Source organism: Eimeria necatrix, genomic scaffold, assembly GCF_000499385.1.
Source record: "Eimeria necatrix Houghton genomic scaffold, Enh_scaff7, whole genome shotgun sequence".
NCBI classification, from domain to species: Eukaryota; Apicomplexa; class Conoidasida; order Eucoccidiorida; family Eimeriidae; genus Eimeria; species Eimeria necatrix.
The window spans coordinates 61,036-82,790 of record NW_013654529.1 but is presented as its reverse complement, the minus strand read 5'-3'; the positions used below and the strand labels follow the sequence as shown (position 1 = coordinate 82,790).

General features: G+C 51.3%; 3 protein-coding genes across 3 annotated transcripts; all 3 read right to left on the bottom strand.

Moving 5' to 3' along the window:
• Window positions 1–389: 389 nt before the first annotated feature.
• On the bottom strand, window positions 390–11,899 carry ENH_00076790 (hypothetical protein, conserved; the record flags this gene model as incomplete). The annotated part of the gene is made up of 17 exons (XM_013582608.1): window positions 390–623; window positions 885–1,082; window positions 1,255–1,497; window positions 1,621–1,947; window positions 2,149–2,370; window positions 2,707–2,825; window positions 3,002–3,374; window positions 3,610–3,734; window positions 3,912–4,159; window positions 4,378–4,515; window positions 4,706–4,894; window positions 5,711–5,865; window positions 6,077–6,334; window positions 6,492–6,898; window positions 7,053–9,161; window positions 9,467–9,658; window positions 10,147–11,899. 17 exons carry the CDS (start codon window positions 11,897–11,899, stop codon window positions 390–392), a joined length of 7,290 nt encoding a protein of 2,429 aa, XP_013438062.1.
• Window positions 11,900–13,013: 1,114 nt separating this feature from the next.
• On the bottom strand, window positions 13,014–16,022 carry ENH_00076780 (Peptidyl-prolyl cis-trans isomerase d-like protein, related; the record flags this gene model as incomplete). Its single annotated transcript, XM_013582607.1, has 7 exons — window positions 13,014–13,283; window positions 13,632–13,724; window positions 14,032–14,537; window positions 14,764–15,033; window positions 15,244–15,414; window positions 15,551–15,803; window positions 15,921–16,022. 7 exons carry the CDS (start codon window positions 16,020–16,022, stop codon window positions 13,014–13,016), a joined length of 1,665 nt encoding a protein of 554 aa, XP_013438061.1.
• Window positions 16,023–18,105: 2,083 nt separating this feature from the next.
• Window positions 18,106–21,115, bottom strand: ENH_00076770 (hypothetical protein, conserved; the record flags this gene model as incomplete). The annotated part of the gene is made up of 6 exons (XM_013582606.1): window positions 18,106–18,442; window positions 18,633–18,976; window positions 19,115–19,230; window positions 19,424–19,540; window positions 19,725–19,762; window positions 19,881–21,115. 6 exons carry the CDS (start codon window positions 21,113–21,115, stop codon window positions 18,106–18,108), a joined length of 2,187 nt encoding a protein of 728 aa, XP_013438060.1.
• Between the last annotated feature and the right edge of the window lie 640 nt (window positions 21,116–21,755).

The following is a 21,755-nucleotide window of genomic DNA, read 5'->3' as shown; positions in this document are numbered from 1 at the left end:
AGATCACGCAGTTGAGTGAACCAGCTGCGCGTAGGTTCTTCCTGCCCCTCTGGTACCCACGAGATCCAGAGTATGACCGAACGATTTCGCACCAGCAGCCAGAAAGGGCTATGCCGCAGTCCCAGTCGCTCAGTACTTGTCTCGAGGCATTGAATGTACAGTACATTATGCAAATTTAGCAGTTAATCAGAAGGCTGCGTTGCCTTTTGCTCCTCAGCTGCTGATCCACAAGCGATTGACATACCAGCCTCTGGAGTACAGGCAGTTTGTGGATCTATCCTTGTAGGCCAGCTTACGCTGCACTCAGCTTCGGCATGCCTGCGCTTTGTTCACACATTGAACAAACCGAAGTATAATTTACGCACTGCCGCACTCAGCGCACTGTTGACTCAGAACCTCGTGGAGAAGCGCTGCTGCAGGGTCTGCTTGTGAAGCGCTGCGCGGTACTCCGCAACTTGTTGCTTGATGACGGCCAAGCGCGAATGCACTCCAACGAAGTGTCGGTCACTTTTCAGACTTTCCATCGCCCGAGTGGCACTGGCCATTGCCAACTCTATCTGCAGCAGCATATCTGTGAGCTGCTGTGCGGCAACATCGGCTCGAGCGCGTTCTTGTTCATTTAGCTACGGCAAACAAACGAATACAAAACAACGCAGACACGACTGCAGTCACCCTGAGGCCCCACTGCGACGCACGGCGCATGGACAAAATGCGCATATGACAAACAAGCAGGCCAGGAGCTGCACACGAGAAACTCACATACATGACCCTATGTTGAGAACATTTTCGCAATGGACCTGCCGCCGAGTTGCACATCACTGCAAAGCGAGGAATTGTGTGTTCGTAAGGACTTGCAAAAGAGGAAACGGCAGGAGGCATCCTACCTGAGACCACAAAGGTACACTAATTGGTGACCCGAAGTACGGCAGATCTCCGGACTCCGTAAGCTGATGGAGAAGCCCGACGTAAGTGAATGCTGTCGCGACGTCATCCTGGCTGGTCAGCCACTGTTCAAAAATCCAGCAGAAGATGGTCTGCAGCTCTGCAGAATCTAGGTGACTATGCTGCTTTGCCACGTCATCCTGAAGCAGCAAGACAGTCCAAATCCTGCTTAGCGGACATTCAAGCACCAAGGGCTCTGGAAGCTGGAGGCAGTTATTCAAAATTTATGCAAACTGCTTCGCTCAAGATCGTGCTTGCACCATAGCGTGCAAGCCAACGGAATGCTACGATGTTTTGCCAATTAAAGATTACCTGTTCAAAGGACAAATAAAGATCTATTAAACTGCTGTATGACTTGCCGCACTCCGCGAGGCACCAGGCGGGCCAAAGAAATCCAGGAATCTGCACCGTCTCTCCCTCGGCATTGACCATAGCAACCTCCCCATCGTCCCAACGAGAGTGCGCGTGAATGTGTAAAACGACGCAGAGACGCTTGAGAGACCGGTCGCAGCTCTCCCGTACTGCAGCGTCCGGCAATGCCATTAGATGCTTAAGCTGAGATAGAACGAACACAAGAAAAGTCTAAATTAAATATGCTTTGGTTAGGATGAGATGCAAAGTGCACTTTTGCAAAGCAGGCTCAGGCAACAGGCGCCAAATTCTATGCTTTGCTCTTACCGCATCAGACAAAATCCGCGGTTGCTTTAAAGTCCGCGAAGAAGCCTCAGCAAAAGAAAGAACTGCCATGCAGGCATCATCAAGAGCAGCGCGTGCAGCATTTTCTTCCTCTGCCCATACTCCTACGTTGCCTATGTTGCGAGCCGTTGCCATCGACACACGCTGGCCGTACAGTCGTAGAGCTGCAATTGACGGAAAATGCGGTGTGATACGCTCTGACAGCCCGTATTCATTCATGTGGGTCGTCAACAGGTCCAAAAGCTCAAGGGGAGCGTAGACGAGGCGTTGTAAATCCACTAGCAACGAGAGAATAGACAGGCAACAGTCCTGAGGATAAAGGACACAATTTCAACTGAAGAAAATTGCCACAAACATGCCGTATGTGTTGAACAGTCCTCCAGTCCGTCATTCCTTGTTGCTGCTTCGTTGGACTGCATGTAGAGCAGTCTTATGTTGAGTCCTTCGTTGTTGTTGCGGCTTCATTGTAATCCGTCACAAGCGTAACAAACTAATAGGTTGGACACTAACCAGATAACTGTAGGGCTGCCCGCATTTGTCAGGAGGTCCCGTTACAGTATGAGTCGAAATTTCATCACAGAACGTTTCGACGTCTTCTGCTGAGACGGCCTGGGCTGCAGGTGATATGCCAGAAACCAGTGCTCGCTCTCTTTTGACAGACTGCAAATGGTTGACGGTAAGAACACAGAAAAGATGTGCAGCGTCCCTCACGAGAGCTTGCTGAAGGCCAACCTGAAGGAAAAGAAACACCAGAAAACGAAAATAAATATAGGCCCGCTGATGGCTAATGATTTGTCAGCTGAAGGCCAAGTGCACATCACGATTCTCTGTGGGCAGTGCGCTGGGAAATAGTTGCAAAGGCATTTTAAACGCAAAGACCCTGCTCGTCACTGTACATCTTTTTCTCTTCCCATCGAACTACGAAAAGGCTCAGCAGTCTAGAAGAATATGATTGGCTGGGGGGGCAAGCACTAACAGACCTACGAGAGGAACAACTATTTCACGCATACGCAAGCGCTGCACGCACTTGCAACGTGTATTCTTGGGAGGGCACTACCGCAAGCTCACCATTCGAATGTTGAGATCAATCTGTTTCAAAGAGTTGTCGCCGGCCGTTATTGCAAGACCATCAGCAGACGAATCAAGTCCTGCACTGGCTCGGTCACCCAATAGAGAATCCCACTTTACTGCGAGACGAATATGCACAAAATATCGAGTGGGGGAGCGTACACGTAGGCACTGGCTTTTGTGTTGGTTGCGCGCAACCGCTCTACCAACAGAGCGAAAAGCCATTTGCCCATGTACATCGGCTGAAATATTAGTAACCAGGCGAACGGGAAGTATCTATTGACGGTAGACTTACTTAAGTAATCGTTCTGGGACTTTGCCATTGAACTGTAGATTGCTTGCTCGGTGTGTCCACTGGCCTGTTGAAGATAATGTTGTACATTTTCCTTGGCCTTGACAAAATGAAGAAGTCTTTTATTTAGAGACGGCTCTTGCGAATGAGCTTTTAACCAGAAAACCAAAAAGTGCCAAGCTGGCTTCGTAAGGTTGCAGCAAAATGCATCTGTTTCCGCATCAAAGGCTAACAAAGAAGATACGTCGGAACCGTCTACTGGGCTCTCTGCTTCGGTGACTTGTTGCTGTTCAGAATTTCCAGAAGATTCTTGAATATTTCCCCGCCTATTCCCACTCCACTGCCGCAGTCCTTGAAGGCTGTGGCACTTCGCAGCCTGCAGACGCGCAAGGCCATTCGAAAAAGCAAGGACTAAATCCAAGAGGTAACATATATTCACCGAATAAGGTGCACGCCGCAACAAAACAATACATGAGCTTTGTAAATATTCAGCTTCAACTTTTGCATTACATAAAACTCGTCGGAGCAAATGCCAGCATAAAAGATGAATGTTTACTAGCCGGTTTGTACGAACAAAAGTAGAGGCAGCCTCAAAAAACTAAAAATCCCACCTGTGCATAAAGCCCCGAAGCCGCGTAGCGTTCTCCCAAGTCTATCGCGAACGCCGCGTCACTTCGAGCCAGAAGACGATCGGCCATAGGTCCATCGATTTGTAAAAGGGCAATTGGGAAGTTTTCTGTGTGCACGTCGCAGCAGTCACAACCTGACTTTTGCTGGACTGCGCTTCACGTTAGGATCCATATTCAACGTGGAAATGATGAGAATAGCGAGAAGCCGTGCTGCTATGGTGTGGCAATGTGCAATATAAGGCATTGTGAAAGGGCGCCACAGCTGTGCCAAATGTGTGCCTCACTGCCCCCGTTATTCGCAATCCAGTCCAAGACATAATTGTGTAAAAATTCATCATTACTCGCCAGGCACGCGTTCACAAGGGCTGCTGCACAAGCTTTGCTGTCTTGGTGCGCATCGGATGCAGCCCCAGCCTCATCGACCTTTTCACTGGGTTCATCTCTCGCTGAAGGCGCCGCTGGATCTTCCTCATCAAAGATTTTGCAATAACGCGCGAGACACTCCCCAACATGGCGATAACAGCTAGAAACACTGTGGCAAACAAGAAAACTCTGGCACAGTTCACGACGTGGAGAGGCGCCATGCAAAAAAAACAATCAGCACACTCAAGAAGTTGGAGTCATGCTGCAGTGCATGTTCTAGTGTTAACTGTTTGGGGCTAACACCCCTGTTTAATGGTATCGCCTTGCCTCCTACAGAACACCCCCTTGCTGGCTGCAGGTCGTAGAGGAAAAGCGGCTTAGACTCACAGCGTATTCTGAATGTCCGCGAGCTGGTGAGCAGAATCTGCCGACAGAGAAGGCCACTTTGGCCTTCTTCCTGCTGTGAACCTGCTGAAGTTTGCCGAGAGATCCGCTGCCTTGGCGGTCACAACGTCAACCAGAAGGCTGCACATGAAAAACATGCCGGAGAAGACTTGCTTTGAGCCAGCTTGCTCATGGATTTCCTCCACTTGCTCATGGATTTCCTCCACTTGCTCATGGATTTCCACCACACCCTAGAAACGGCACACTGAAGGAAGGGCAAAGGAACTTTAAAGCATTCGGTGTGGAGGTACGACGCCGAAAAGCTACTAACCTGTAGAATCCCAGGGAGTCTAGAAGAGACACGATGCCTTCAAGAGGCAGAAAAAGCAGACGCGGCATGAGCTGCTGATAGATAAATTGCTGGACTTGTTCTAGACTCGGAGTTGTCTGGTTCTCCCCTCCCTCTTGCAGCTTGCGTTGCAGCTGAATATACAGCATCTGTGCCTCCAACTCATCCTTCCTGTGCACAAACAACACGGAAGTTCTTCGAGAGCTACCACTAACGCGTCCAATTCCGAATCACACCGGAGATAGAAGCATACGAGGTAACGGCATGCAAAGCAAAGACAAGCTATAGAAATCGCGTGCGGGATGCAAGTGAACACTGCAGCTCCTGTAACCGAAGCTGCTGGCACCCCTGTTGCTTCAAAAGGGTACGTGGATGAGTAAGCTCCAGCGGTTCAAAAACAAATACTCATCGCAAAATGGCAAGGTGCCACGTAGGCAGGAACATACGTGAAGAGAGCCCCCGTACAAAGACGAGATAGGAGAGGATTGCCAAATGCCGCAGTCTCGAAGACAACCTGGCGAAAACTTTCGCGAGCCTCCAAGCTAACACATCTGGCAATGGAACACACCCAGGAAAACAGGGAATAAGGGGCAAGGCACTATTTCAATTAGCAAACTAACGTACCAGGACTGCGAATACGTCAGTACAAAACATTGATTTAAGTGGGAAACGAACGTACGAAGAGAGGACAGCAAGCAAAATGAATACACTGAAGTGGAGAAAAAATACTCAAAAGTAGGTGGAGAGCTAGCATGTTGGAGTGGGAGAGATCGGTAATCATGAGGGCCAAATCACACTGCAACGAAAGTGCATTAACTACCGGACAAACTGCACAAGCGTGTAGCTGCAGACAACCCTAAACAGATGCACCCAGTCCATGACGCAGAAGTGAAAGCAGGACAACTGCACACCAGTCAGCACCACACATATCGAAATCTTCCAAGAATCCAAACGACGCGAAGAGTGCGATTAGTTGTGCTTGCTTACAGATCAGTCAGGGTCAATGACAAAAGATTATCAAAGAGACGAGAAGAAACATATCGATTCGTTCCCATCTGCAAAGAGTATTCCGCCTGCTGCATCAACAGCTGGTACGCTGTCAGCATTTCCGAGGCCGTCACCAAGACCCGGCTGATCCCGTACTGCGTTAAGTACAAGAACAATGTAACAGACGCGCAAAAAATGCAGCAGAAATTAACGCTGACGGCTCACCGCTGATGCAGCAGCAACTAAAACTGGCCAGGCACCACGGATAGCGAAAAAGTCGGCGCACATGCACTCAGCGCTACCACAACACCTGACAGAACCGCTACAGCAAAAACTGGCAAACCATCTCTATTCAAGAGAGCACACCAGCACACTAAGCTCAACGGCATCGCCGACGGGAATTGAGCCCCATATGATATCTTGTTGCTCCAGCTCTATAGGAGAAGGTGTCTGAGTCCCCTCTTGAAAGGAGGAACCTGACGAGCGCAGTGCAGCGAAGTGCGGGGGCAGCCCACGAGACTGAAAGCCCCATGCAGGAGCACGAGACATTTGCTGCTGCTGCTGTTGCAGGGAGGCGCGCTGTCCAAACGAAAAGAAGAGCGTCGTGTATACAGCGTCAAGCACCTGGGAAGACATGAACAGTAACAGTGCCCGCAGGGAGTACTTTTTAATTATTGCAGCGTGACTTGCTACTGGTGCGCTTGCCCCGCTTTCGCTTCTGCAGCACTTGCTGTGCTGTGCTACGAGAAAGGCTAAAAGGAACTCATCATAAGGTCCTTACCTCGTACAGCGAAGCCACTTTATACAGAAGACGCGACACAGACTCTGCTGAAAAGCGGCCCACCAGGCACACAGACGATCCTCTTTGCTGCAAGGTGCCATCTGCATCTTCCTGTTGCCATTCAAACTCTCTTCCCCTCTTCCTGCTGCTGAGCTGTCCTGGAATTTGCTGCTTTTGCTTATGCCTCTCATGACTCTCTGCTCGAGCAAGGCCACAGGGCAGCAAAGCAGCTTCTACCAAGGGGGTGCCCACTACTGGCCGCAGCAGCCGAGAGGCGTAGAGGATTAAGCCCCTTACGGTACTGCTCAGGCCTACCGGCAGGCCCTGCACTGGGGCGCCTAAAGAGCTGCCAAATGCCCCCCCAATCTGTGCAGCGGCAGAAAAACCGTGCGGTTGAAACGGTGCGCCTGCAGAACAATCAGATGGTAAATTAGGACAGCGGTCAGCAGCAAAAGCAACTGCAACTAAAAAATATTGACACAGACCATAAAATGCACTCCAAAGACAGAGAGCAACCGGGATAGTGCACCAAATCGTAAAAACACCCTAATCGTATCTCACCAGTTTCCTGTGACAAGCCTTGCTGATGCTGTTGCTGGCCATGGTGTCCAAAGGCCCTGGCTCCCCACGCCTGCTGAGGCTGTTGCTGCTGCACTGTCTGCGGTGACTGCTGCATAGTCTGTTGCATCACCACAGGAAGCAAGAGCTGCTCCCCAAGGAGCTCTGCATTCAAGTTGGTGGTTGTATCTCTTCGAACCTCGAGGGCTGTTAGCATCCGCCACGCCACTGCAACAGCAGCAGCCTTTTCCTCTCCTCTGCCTGTGGCAGCAGCAGCTGCCGATGGCAATCCAACATTGCTTGCGTTTCCCCCGGAGGTCCCTCTTGTGACAGTAGCATTGACTTGCTGCTGCTGCTGCTGCTGTCTCTCTGAGCATTCTATGTACCCTAAACCAAAGGGGGTCTCGAAAGACCCAAGGCTAGCCACACCTGAAGAGCCCCCCTGAGAGAGCTGTATCGTGTTTGGTGGCTGGAAGTAGGCACCTTTATTTAGCCTGAGGGCCCCCAATTGCTTGTCGAGAAGGTTCGTGGTCGAAGAGGAGCCATCAGGGATACTCTGGTTGCCGCTACTCCCAATATTGGACTGTGCAGCGTGGAAGGCTGCAAGAGAAGAGGCACTATCTGCCAGCAGCTGCCAGAAAACCGCATACATTGCGTCCGCCCCGAACTGTGCATCTTCACACATGTGCTCTGCCAGCAAGTAGCCAAGGCGCCAAGGTGCGTTACGCTGAGGACCCACTGAGATCAACATGGTCCTATTCTGCTGTTGCTGGTGTTGGAAGTTCTGGTGAGTTTGAGTGTTGCTGCTGTATGCCTCTGGGTAAACAGGACGCTCAGCGTTTAAGGGTTGCATGTTATTTGAAGATGATCCGAAGGGCCCCTTGCTTCCCTCTCTCAGCAGGCTTTCAATGCCTGCCAAGTATATTTGTGTGATGGCTTGTCGACGGAGCTGCAAGACAAACTTACTGGTGAGAATAAGCAGTTTCGGCGCCCCACAGAGGGCACCCGCCGCTGCATCACTTTGGGCACACGGTGGACGGACGGAAGGAAGAAAGCCCAAGAGCGAGCTTTGCTTTTTGTTGTGATTGCTGCCATTGCTGTTATTGTTGCCGGCTCCATCACCCATCCTGGTCTGTTTTCCTGTAACTCTCTCCACTGCAGCAGCAGCGAAGGGGTCGACGCTGTAGGGTAGAGAGAGCCACTGACGTCTTTTGCGGATGTCAAACGGAGACGGCCAGATGGTGCTGCTTTGTTGCAGCACACCAAATAAGGGAGAGGCAAAGGGCTCAGAGATCAACAGCACCCGGCCCGCCCCTCTGCCAAGCCGCATACACAAGTACCATTCTGTGCAAAGAGAGGGGAAGCCGCTGCCACTGCTGCCGCCGCTGTTTCGAGGACCCAAGATAGGCACTCCAGCTGAACCTAAGGCGGACTGCGGTCTCATTGAAGGAAAGAAGTAGCCCCCAAAAGTTGATGTGTCGGTCGCTGCTGCTGCTGCCGTGCCCCCTGTGCTTGTGCTGTTACCTTGCTGTAGAAGCGCCAGAGCCCTGAGGTCCGGAGCTGCAACAACGAGGGCGTCGCTACCACCGTCAGTAGCAGCAGCCGCCAAAGTAGACCCCTGCGTGTTTTCTGCAGCAGCAGGCCTGCTCTTACAACAGCAGCAGACAGCGGTAACGCCACTGCTGCCGCTGTGGTAGCCCCCAGCGCCCTGAGCCCCGAGCCCTCCGCCTAAACAATCCTCTCCCTCAGCAAATGACGCCTCAGCGACACATGGTGTTCCTTCATAACAGGAACTGCGGCACGGAGCGCAGCGCTGTAGCGGTTGGCTGGACGTATTCAAGACTCCCTTGAAGCCTCCCTTTTCCACTGCCGTCTCACCCGGTGTGTTTGGTTTTGCTGCGTATACGGAGACAAATACGCCAGATGAAACAGCGGAACACCGAAGCGACCCTAAAAACAGTGGAAGCGAGTCTATAGGCCCCCTGTAACCTCGAACTTCAAGGCGAAGCGGGCCGGCTGGCGTGTGAGAGCTAGCATGGAAGAAAGGCGGTAATGCATATGGAAGGCCACCCAATGCGCGCAGTCCACGTATTGAAAGATATGTGCGGCCTCCTGCGGATACAGTAAGAGGAAACAAAGCCAACTGGGTTCGAGAGAAGTACAGATGGTCTGATGCTGGAACCCCATACGGTGGAAGATAAGAGAAACGCATCAAGAGCAGACGTGGCAGCTGCGTTACGTGAGAAGGGCCACGGAGGTGACGGGAAACAGCTGATGAAGAATGCAGCAAGATACTACATTGCAAAAGAAAACAAATGGCAACAATTGTTGGACGGTGCATACTTGCCTCTCCTGCTGCGTTGAAGAGGCGCACTTACAGGTTTGACAAAACACCCCACAACGTAACTACAACTTACCAACAGCATCTGTTAAGACAGCGACAAGAGAGTTTCCCTCATAGGGGGCAACGACGGAAAGTGACATGGCCCGAAAACCGCCAAGTCGCCTCAAAGAGGCCAGAAGACCGCCGCGGCCCTCAGGCGGGGACTTGCTCCAAGTGGAAGCTACGCGTTGAAGGCCGTCTTCGATCTCTTTGCAGGTGATATGCACTGAACATAGAATGCAGACACAAGAAATATAATGCGGAATCATCAGAAAAAAGAACTGCAAGGCAAACGCAGACAAAGTACACAAAACTTTGGCTCAGAATGCCTTTACTCTTTCGCTACTGCAATCTTCAACGGACACAGCAGATGTGACACTGAAAATCTGCAACCGGGCAATTCGCGCATTGTTAAACGACTGTGAACATAAAATGAAACACACCCACAACAAAAGATACAGTAGCAGAGAAACAGCAACTCCTGCGAAAATCGGTCCGGATAGGGAACCAAGCAGTGGCAGCGGAGACGTCAACTTAGACAAACAAACGAATATGTGCAAAACGGAGGAGATAGCCAGCAGAGCACGTCGAGTCACTTAACAGCCTATTAAAGGCAAGGAGATACAGTCAAATGTACTCATAAGGGGAACCCAATCAAGAACACTTGATAAAGAAAACAGATTAGGATTGTGGAAAATGGAAGAAATCCCTCACGCATCCTCAGGTTTTTCACTTGGTCCGTCGTGCGTATCTGCTGCTCCTCTAAGTTGGGTGGCGGAATGATGAACGCTGTGACAGAAGAATCGCCGCCGAGAGCCCACACGATGCCTCGTGCCTCGTCTGTCTGCAACTGTCGTAGCCCCTGCCGACACTCCATCTCCACCGCCATATTACCGGTTACGTTGTTGCTGTTGCCGATCAGGCCGAAGGACGAACACAATGCCCGAAAGCCCCACTTTATTACATCTGTGATTTTAGGATTCACAGGAGTCAGATGACAAACAACAAACCCGCCGCTTCCCCAAACCCTGAACCCTGAACCTTCGTCCATCCCATTGGGCGGAGCGACGGCCCGCAATGCCGCAGAATCCTCTTCGGTTCGTGTTGCTGCCGCTGCTTGGGTGTCCGTAACTTCTGAGGTCCTGGACCTCTTTGTGAAAAGCAGCGGAAGATTCAAGGAGCCCCACCGGGGGCCCCTCATCTCGTAATCGATCGGCTTGACATCTAGAACATAGACTTGCTGAGTTTGTGGGGATCCGAAGAAGGCAAGCCCGCTACCCCTGTGTGCTGTCGCATGTCTGAGTTCGAAAGCAGCCCCAAGGGCCCCCCCTTTCGGCTTTTTTGCAGCTCCGATTTCCGTGTAGTCAATGGATGAGACAGATGGCCCTTTCATGGGGCCCCCTGCTTGGTGTTGGCGAGCAGGATCCACCCGGGGGGCCCTCGGCGTGGCGGACACAGCAAACAGCCGCACCGAAGACGTGATGGCGACCGCTAAACAGTGCAGGGGAGAAGAAGGAACGTCTGCAAAGGGTGGCGTGTCTGTACAGCCGGAAGAGTCAAGATGAGACGTAACAGAAAAGGCAGACAGGGCCGCATCGTCCCAGCAGAAAGAGGCCCGCAGAGCTGGTGGGAGGACCGCCCTATCCAGGTGTACGTATACCACACACTCAACTGCCCCTGGGAACGAAAGCCGTTCCACAGCCTCTTCAGGGGCGCCCACCTCCCACAGAAACAGATCACCCTTGTCGGCAACCCACAATCTGTTTAACTCGGGGATAAGCCCATGAGGAGGTACTGAACGGCAGCAGCAATTCGCGTTGCTGTTGCCGTTGCTACTTCCCTCTATGGCGCCACAGCGGCAGAGCATGTGCGAAAGACAGCGGGGAATCGGAATCCACTCGCTGCTGTCCGCAACACTGAATGCATTCCTGTTTTCCTCATAAACAGCTTTGTAAAGGGGGGCCCCCATTCTGAATGCCCAGGGGCCCCCACCAAGAAACGGAGCCCTTCCAGGGCTATCTAACTGTGCATGCTGCTCATCCGCACAGATCCCGCCCCACAGCAAACGAACTGCTGCGCTTGCGAACTTAGACGAGGGCCCCTCTGCGCCCGCTGCATTTGCGGGACCCGTTAATGAGGTAGCCAAAAATGCGTCCACAGGTCCATCGACACCAATGGGAGGCCGAGGTGCAGTTGTGCCCTTCGGAGCACCAAGTATGCATGAAGATGGCTGCGTTGAGGGCCTCCGCTGCTGTTGCTGCTGCTGCTGCTGCTGGGTTGAGAAGCCGTAGGCTGCCTGCGTCATTGAGATGCTGCACGCGCGTCCACGGCTCGCCGCGGGCCCTTCATCTGTCGTAAGGGGTGCAACTCGTAGGGTGGGAATAGCTGAGGACGTGGGGCCCCCTGCAGTGTTGGTCGAGCCCATAATGGAGCGGTCCGTTCCCGACGGTGACGCGAAGGCACTCATTGAAACTACATATTAAGGGGCCCCTGGGGGCCCCGGAGGCGTGTGGCGCCGTCAAGATGATATGTTGGTAGGGTCAAGAAAAAGATGGTGGCTGCATAAGGTCGGCCCACACCCGTAAGCTGAAGGCCCCCACAGAGCTGCCCGAAATCGCCTCATGCAGAAACCTGCCGCAGAAAGCCTATGAGAAATGGGCTAAGATTCACATTCAAACAGTGAAATGGAAGTGAGAGGAAAGCCGGGGCTGGGGGGAGAAACCTGCGGCGCAAGTTCAATTGGGGGCTGCACACACTGACGCAGCTCCGGAGGAGCGCACCAAGTCAATAAAATATCCAAACTAATTACAGAAAGACATGTACAAAGGAAGAGGGTAAAATCTTCTCAGTTAAGGGTGCAGGGAGTTTGGGGCTTTGTTCTACCTCGGCAGCGCATGCGCTCCGCCTTTTCCCAAATCGATCTTCCACATGTAACCATTTATGTATTGAAATAGGACAGATACTGTTGTGTTCCTTTATATTCTACCTTAGCTAAATCAAAATGTGGAAAATGGGGGAAGAAATTGCGCACTGGTTGCGTTTGGTCGCGCCTTGTCTTCTTACAATGACAGTCCACGCTTCTGCCTTCCTAAACAGAGTGCCTCTTTCGCTTTAGTCGTTTCTGATTCGTGCTATTTGAAAGAGATTAGGCCTCCGCATAGAACAGACACGGTAGGGGATTGTGCGCGCCAACTAACATGAAAATGCGAAAGTTTGCTTCACGTAACAGTTAAATACGTGAATTACGCCTGCTACTGCGGCAGTCTTGGGTTTTTTTTTGTTGTGACTGTTGCCGCTACAAGAGCTGCGCCATTTTACTGCTGTTGCAGTTGCTGCAGCAGCAGGCACAGTTGCTACCAGCAGCAACAGCGACAGCAAAAGCACAAGGACATTGCGATTCCTCTTGTAGCATAATTTGATTTTGCTCGTTCGCAGCCTGTTGTTTGGATTGCAGGCGCCTCAACAGTTGATATCGGTCGCACAAATATTCACTTACTTGTGCTCATTTATGTTTGCTAGCATTCCCTGTACTTCCCTTTATATTGTATCTTTGTCTTTAGGTAATGAAGACGTGGCAGACACTAGACATCTATGTCTGCCACGTCCCCGAAAACTGCCTCAAGGCAGTCTTTTGTGAGTTCCTCTATTTCTGGATTTTTGAACCTCCAGTAAGAAACGCTTTTTTCAACCAGCTTCATATTCGATCTGTGGTCATGCCCCACTATGCCGTGCCGAGCTAGAATGGGCTGCTGCACCTGCGGTAGATATTTGCGGGCTCTCAGGACGACCCGCCGGTAGTCGAAGTCCGCCAGGCTTCGAAGCGCGTTCAGCTCAGCTGCGACCGGATCAGACTGCAGAAAAAGCGTAGGAACAGAAGTTGTCTCGTGGAGTGTGGAGGTCGCGTGCAACTGTCGTGTCAGCGAAGGTGCGGCTATGCAGGTGTTTTGAGACGCGAATTTCCGTCCAAGTGTATACGCAAGCAAGTGTATGCATAGCAACACGCCTGTCGCACAAAAACGAACCCTTGATTTTCCTTCAGTGAGTGCAGTATATGAGACAAAGATATTCATTATAGGGCTGTGGAGGGCTGGAAGAGACAACATGGCAAGAGAAGTAAGGGGTGCTCGAAAATATTTCTGCCGCTTTTACGCTTGAGAGCGGCGCATGAAAGTGGACAAAGACAACAATGATGGACGCACAGTATAGGCATCTAGAAAGTCTAAAAGGATGCTCCGGGTCTTCTCCAGACTAAGGGGTGGAAGCTCCTGCGTCTGTCCTTTCTTCATATATTCCTGAAATTTAAAAGGCAAAATGCGCAGGACTCCCACAGAACTGGAATAAAATGAAGGGAATCGTGTATTGAAGTCAAAGACTTGATGGCTTTAAGTGAACAATATGGGGATCGAGCATCCAAATACAAATGTCTACGCTGTAGTCAACGCTTTGGCTATCACTTGAATCATTTTTGCTATTCCGTGTGTGCACACTACGTATTAGAATTGTGTGTCTGTGACAGGACACTACGCCATTCAATACTGCGACGTTATCATCCGGTGTACTCCCCCAGCATGCATGTTCATGTTAAAGGGCCGAGCGCACCGTATGCTTGCCCTGTGTCTCTGCCTCATCACAGGTTGCAGCTCTGGAGATGCTTTCGACGTCTTGTCCATCTGCGCTATTGCAGAAGGAGTTCGTCGCCTCTGCAGCGGTCTTGCTCGGAGGTAGATGGAAGTCCGTTTTGTCTTCAGGGTAATTGAGGCTAAAGTGCAATTGGTCGTCATCAGACTTGTCCAGATCGTCGGCAGCGCCCAGCTGCCTGACGTGTGCAGCCGCCAGCCGGCCCCGGGAAAAAAGTGAGCCTTCAAGGCCTCTGCACACTGTCAATTTCGCCTCAGTTTCGCTTTTATTCAAAACCTGCCGCAGCTCCTGGAGCCCCAGCCTTGCAGCACAGACGCCTTCTTGGGTTGAGTAAGGGCTCTTTAGGATAAACATGAAATCGTCTTTTGCGCACTTAGTCATCCCTAATAACAAGTAGGCCCGACCGCGACGATAGCGAGCTTTCGAATCGTGTTCGTCTAGTTCCTGAATTATTGTGGTGCATGCGCCTGCAGTACGCATGAAGCTGAGAAACAATGGTGTAATTTTGGCACCTTCTGCTGCTTTCCCGTCGTAAGAGGCTAAAAGCGGCGGCACTAGTAGTAGCACCTGTATTACGGGCTACACTGCGACTGCATTGCACAAAAAGCTGTACTCACAGAGGCAACAGCAGCAGCAATACCTACAAACGCACAAGCAACAGCAGTGAGAGTTGCATATATGCTACTATCTTACGTATAGCTTCTTGGTACTTGCCGAGTTGAAGCGCAGCTTGAGCAGAATTCTTCAAGAAGAGGGAGTACATATCATCAATGCGTCTTTGGCTAACTGCATCCTTGGCCTCAACCCAGTTCACGAGCTCCACCCCTTGTTTGAACCTCATGAAAGCCTTATCATAATCTCCCGCTGCGTAGGCTTCTCGGCCTTCTCTCGCCAGTCTCTCACCGAAAGCCAGGTGCTCTTCCAGGGCAGGGGCATCCAATGGCCTTTTGCCCTTAGAAATGCCTGGGACATAGAGGAACTCTGAAACCTATTTAAGTGCACTGTGGCACCTCACATATGTCGGCATTTTCACATAATATAATTCGGAGACAGTTTGGTAGCTCTGCCGGCCTTCCTTTTCCTGGAGGCCACTGCAGGATGTCGACTTGAGACAAAGAGAACGGCAGCAAATAGTTAGTCTTTTCATCTCAAGCATAGCAGGGAAGGCCCTACCTGGTATCCATTCTTCTCTTGGGCAGATCTCTCCCTTCGACATGCGCTCAGCGAGTTCTGCCTGAGGCAGATCCCTCCAAGTGCGCTGTTTGAGATAGTCTAGGTCAGCAGCATCTAGAGGCCTCGAAGCCTCCTCATGTATTTCCTTGAGTTGCTGCTCTTGCCGCTTGACTGCAAACGCATCAAAGTGCAAAGCAAGCCGAATGTTTAAACGTCATTCCCTTTTTTCCAGTGCATTTGTTTCTCTGAAGAAGGGAAAAAGAAGTGGTGATCCATGGCAGCTTCGAGCTGTACCTAGAAAACGTACAAGCTTCAGGGTGACGCTCGTATTCTTCTGCCTTCTCGAGAATTAGCGCTGCTAGCGACTGGTCTGTTTCGATTCTTTTGCTAAATATGCTGGGATTGTGGTCTGAACGGAGCAAGCAGTCATGCAGACGCTCCAAAAGGCCTGGAGACTGTATTATTGGCCGCAGTATTCGTTGCTGGTCAGGTGTACACCCAGCTAAGGCAGTTTCCAGTTCCTCCAGTTTGGTACTCTTTACCGCTGCCATGCGACAAGCCTGATTCCAACACAATATGCAGCATACACGACCAACAGTATTTGTGGATCCCACTGCAAATCAAACGCCTTTTCCTGCTCAGATTGCTGGGATCCTGGGCAGCGAAACAGAACTTACTGTTTCCCTTTGCAATTGCCTTTGCTCCTCTTGCAACATGCGTTGCTCATTCGGTCTACGCAGGAAATCCTGCCAATAAGCTTCACATTCATGCATCGCCATTTTGGGATCAAAATTTTAACACTAAGTGGCGCTTTGTTAGTCAGTTAATGAAGCTGTTTCAAGGCCTGTTCTCAACACTGATGCAGGCTGTGCTCTGTCCCGCTCCACCTATATTGGCAGGGGCTATTATGGTCTTCCATCCATGAAACTCTCATAACTAGTACGAATCGGATGAAAGAGAGTCCTCTCAAGGGGAAGACTTTAATTTTCACACCCAAGTCGACGGCACCTGCGGCACTTCGGGCGCCGTAGAACTGCTCCTCCGTGACTGTCTCGTCTGGACTCCCACAAAACAAGCAGCGCTTTGCATCAAGCTTCGACGAGAAAAATACTTGAAAAGTAAGACCTCTTTAACGTTTGAATGGAGCTAGCAACACCTTGTGCTACAGGCGTCTTCCTCGCCGCACGGATCTCCGGGCAGTACCCAAGTTTTTTGGCGGTGCACAACCACTCGGGCTGATCTTGACTGAAACCAGTCCCACAAAAGGCTGCATGTTCACATAATGAAAAATACAATAAATTTAAGGCTAAAATTACATTAAAATTTTGTATTTCGTGGAGAATCTTCCCTTGCAGCAGCGCTTAGGCGCTCGCTCGCCCACGAGCCGTCGCCGACATTACCCATGGCAACTGCCTGGATTGTTCTAGCGGATGGATGTTATGACTGAAGCCTTTTTTCTTTCAAAAATGTGTGTCCTTTTCTCTGCTTCCCAGTAATGTGCCAGCTGCCTGGATTGTTCTGGCGGGTGACTGTGATAACTGATAACGCTCTTGCAGTTAAGCAGCAATTAATACGCCGCACTCTAGCAACGGAACTCCGTCGTATGTGGTGTTACATGCCAAAACCAATGGCAGAGGAATGAAAAAACAATTCGACGTTCCGTGCGTTACGCTATTTGCATCTACCGTTCGTGAATAGCGTGCAGGCGGGTGTCATCCAGTGTTGACATCTAAAACGAAAGGCAATACACGCAGCAGCCATGTGGCACGTCATTCCCAACAAAGTTACCGGCCCTTTGCTGCAATTATTCACAGGAAATGATAATAATTGAGCAGAACATGTTCATCAAGTATACTGGTGGATCGAGCCCACGCATGTCCGCTCGAAGTTGTTGCACGGAGAATGTAGCACTCAGTGCAGCAAGTTCAAGCCGACATATAATGCGTTGTCGTCAGGCCCACCAGCATTTCTATGCAGGAAGCGCCACCTAATAATCAAAAGTTTGTATCGGTTCCCTTCAGCAAAACAGCTGAACTACCCACTGGGAGACCATGGCCTGCCTGCCTGCAGTCGTCGGCCCTGGTCTTCGTCACGGATCATCACGAGCTGCCTTGATAAGCAAACTACTTCATAGCTGACTCGGATTCAACAGTTTCTCCAGTTACGTCGCTCTGGGCAGTGAAACACTTCAGCTTATACCCCTTGGGGATTTAAAGAGGAGGGCCTTCCCGCCGCGGGGAGCACTATGGAGCAACTACTCAAGACTGTTAGCGCTCCGTGCATGGCTGGCTGACCTTAACTATCAAAATTCAGCGTCACCCTTCTCAACCTTCTAGGCACTGGCTTTAACGCAGCACAAAGAAGCTTTACGCCGGTAGCTGCCGTAGCTGCCGGTAGCTGCGACTTACTACGTCGTAAGTATATCCCCACTTGACACCGCTATACTGCTCACCCAAGCTACAAAACGGAGACACAAAAGGACATGCATTGTAAATCTTCAATTAAAAAATTTCGCTCTCCTGCGAGTGAAGGTAGCTTCATTTGTGAGCACCAGCTCGTTAACTGCGGTGTGTGCCTGTGAGTCTTGGTGGCCAAGTTTGTTTATCCGTGATTGGCCCACGCTCGTCTGGATTACTTTGTGTCTATACTAAATTCCGCTCTTACCAAAACGCTGGCAACTCAATATCATCTTCACTGTCACCAAAGTGTCATTGCGCCCCTAGGAAATTCGACCCGGTCCTCTGGTCCTTCGCGTGGTATGCCCTTTCCAAATCAGCACTAATGGAGGATTGAGCGTTAGCTACTCAGTGTCACGAAAAGATTAAAGATGAGGCACTTACAGTTTGAGCAGTAGCTGACATGTTAAAAATCACGGTCAGCAAGTAGCTCATAGACCCTCGTAACTCTCTCTCCCTCCCCGGCTTTACTGACGGTGCTAGCAGAGACCAAAAAGCCATCCTTTTCTTCTTCTTCAGTAATATCTTGTGAGCTGCGGGTCCTTGACAATGCTGAATACTGCGAAGGCTGAGGAACTGGCAACGGGCTCCCGGAATAGTCCTTGTTTTCCCTACTGCCTTCGTCCACGGCGATCCTTCTGGGTTCCCATTTCGCGGAATGCATTGCGGTACATTCAACAACAGACAGTGTATTCGACCTCGCTTCACAGGCACCAGGCTTAAAAATAGCATCGTGCCTCACGCTCGGTCTGCACTGCTGCTGCTAGCCCGACAAGTGCTGTTTTTGTTGCTGCTCCTGTGGCAGGTGCTGCTCTGGTAGCTGCTTCTGCGTCAACTGATGAGCCGAGGGCTGCGCTTGCCGTTCTCGCGATTGCGGTAGCTGCTGCTGACTGGCATGCTGGAGCTTCGCTGATCTATTCCTGTTGCTGGCACTGGTTACGCTCTATTCGCTGCGGCTGCTGCTGCTGTTGCAGCTCCTGGTCTTCGAGTAGCTGATGCTGTTCCTCAAGGCACTGTCCACGTATCAGCTGCTGCATCGTTTGATGCTGCTGGTATTGCTGACGCTGCTGACGCTGATCAAAAAGTCGTGAAGTAGATCTCCTCTTCTCTCGAGACTTCTTCTGCTGGTTGAAATTTGATCCTCTTGCCGCGCTGTCCAGCGGCAGCTGCTGCAGGGTCTGCTGCAACTGCTGCTGTTGCTGCTGTGCCTTCCCCTTGTGTCTTAGCTGCCCAGTGGGAGTTTGGGCTTTGTGGCCGCACAGTTTGCACACTGACACCTGACGGCATGCCACAACCAACAACACGCATACCATTGAGGGCCTCGAATGCTCTGCGGAGCTTTTAGGACTGGTAGACCCGTCTTTGTCCCCAAAGACGCCCAATAATGCTTAGGAGCAGGACCTAATAATTATTACCATAGATGAGGAGACGGCGAGAGGCCTGACTGCCTCAACAGCATAGGGAGGAACTTGGCCCCCAGGAACCGTTGCCTGAAGCTGTAGCATCAGATGCTCTTTTGTGCACTGATTCACTGCGACGCATACAAGCAGCAGCAGCAGTAGCTGATACCGCTAATCCCCATTCCCCCAAGTGAAGCCATCTCCGCTGTTCGGGACCAATTCAAAGATTACTCCAATCAACTTCGAAATGTAAATACCCCCGGAATATACCCGGAATAAGCCCTAGAGGCACAACAACGTAATTTGCCTGTAGCTCGTGCTCACTTCGGCGACGAAAAGACCCACGGGGAAGGGGACGCGTAAATATGCATGATGTCAGAAATGGCACCAAAGGAACGCCACAGCCAGCACATAGACCCTGTTTTGCCTTGGGATCAACCTCTGCACCGCAGAAACGCAAGAAGCAGAGGCAGCAGCAACAACAGGTGCGCTCATAGGAATGCAGTGGGAACATCTCCATTTACAAACATATAGAAGCAAGCCAGGTAATGCTAGCTAGAGGAAAGGGGCTCAAAAGCAACACTAGGGTCGTGACTACACCGGAAGTGCATATTGTCTGAGTTACCGATGCCGTAATGCTGAGCAACGTCTGCTGCACGTCGCCTAAAGAAACAGACATAATACACAAACAAAGTGACGTCCCAATACCATCACTTCAGGCAGATGGAGTTCCTACACCGGTTGTTGCTCCAAAGACTTAATGCAACACCTAAAGTCTCACGAGAATGCAGCAGCTAGACGCGGTGCGACAGCCGCTAAACGCCTCGCTGATGCTCCCAGAAGCAGTACTGTTGCTTTGCCTCTTGCTGCTGCTGCTGCTGCTGGCGTAGGTGCTGCTGCTGCTTCCTGCTGGAATAACAGCAAACCCTGCTGCAATGATTCCGTTTGCTGCGGGGTGAAGAGACCACGATTACACAGCTGCGCTTGGAAATCTTGTTGCTGCTCTATCCGCTGTTGCTTCTGTTGCTGTCCTTGCTGTTGTAGCTCTCGCTGTTGTTGTACCTGCTGCTGATGGTCGATACACAGTCCCCGTGAGGGGTCTAAGGTCCTAGGAATTGGACGCTGTGCACTGCCCTGTGCCTGTCGAAGCGTATCATTGTGTCCATGCTCCTGCTGCTGCTTTAGTTGCTGCCCTTCAGCTTGAAATTTGTGCGGTGGCAGCACTTGCTGCAGGCATTGCTGCTTCACTACTTGCTGCTGCTCCTGTGACTCTGCCTGCAGTGACGTCAGGTGTATAAGTTGCTTATGTTGCACAAGCTCAGGCTTATGCTGCTGTTGGGGAGATGGTGATGGTCCTTGCTGCCGCGGTGGCGCCAGTTGATCCAGCGGCGGAATACGCTGTTGCGCCAGGGGTTGCTCCTCTGCAACCTGGAGCTGGTCACGATCTATGTGGCCATTCCGCTGCTGTTGCTGCACTCTCGCTACTGCATGCACATTCTGTGCATGCTCCACATCAGCTGGGGTGCCGGAAACAGCAGCTTCAGCCCTTGGCGCCCCTCGTCCTTTGCGTTTTTTCCGCTTTCCACAGTCGCTGTAATCTGCGGAACGTTTCAATCCGTGTGCTGCAGCGGCATTGACTGCCTCCTGCTGGAGTGACTGCTGTTGCGGATGCTGCTGCTTCTGTTGGTACTTCTGTTCCTGCCGCTGCTTTTGTTGGTGACGTTGTTGCTGCTGGTGCCCTTGTTGATGTTGCTCCTTCTGCAGCTGGCCTTGCCGCTGTGATTTTTCTTGTTGCTGCTGATTGAGCCGTTGCTGTTTCCTTTTCCTCTGTCCCTCTTGCTCTTGTTCGCCGCGTTGGAGCCGTGGCTTCCGTGGTTGCGGCTGCTGCTGCTGCTGCGGCAGCTGCTTCTCTGTCTGCTGCGCTGAGGAGTGCCCGTGTGCTGCTGCAAGAGGTCCAGTACCAGTGCGGCCCGCAGCGGCCCTCAGCGCCAGTGCTGCTGCAATCAAAGAGGCCATGAGGCCCTTCAATTCAACAGGGGGCCCCCGGGGGCCCCTCTCCTTCTGCAATGTGCTTTGCTTCCTCACGTAAACCCCGCGATCATACGGGGAAAAGAGGAAAAAGATAATGGTTTGGCAGCTTTAACGAGATTAAGACAAGTTTCGTTTCATAAATTACAAAGCTGCGCGTACTGCTATGTGACGCCGCAACAGTAAGACTCGAAGACCCGTTGCCAGTCCCCTACCCCGCTGTGGATCTAGAGCGCCTAGATTGAAGTGTTGGACCTTTAATATCACTTTTGTTCTGGTTATTTGAATGACAATGGAAACATCAGTGCTTCCGCCTCCACACAATCGCAGCACAGGTGCCTCTGCTCTGATCTGGCCCTCTTGGCCCTATACGCCTGTTAGTGCTTCTCCCCAGGTGGATATAAATTGAATTAATGTTTCGGCTTTCTGGTGCTGGTATACATCTCAATTAATATATATGTAGCCGCTCCCGTGTATAGGTGCCTGCCGGACTCGCGCTTGAGGCACTTCTGTACGATTGGGAACTGCTGCCCCGCACTGCCTGACGTTAGAGGTCAAGGGTGTCCCACTTTTGCATATATTTAGATCAAGTTATTTACTACTGAAAGCTAAGAAAGGATAATATTTT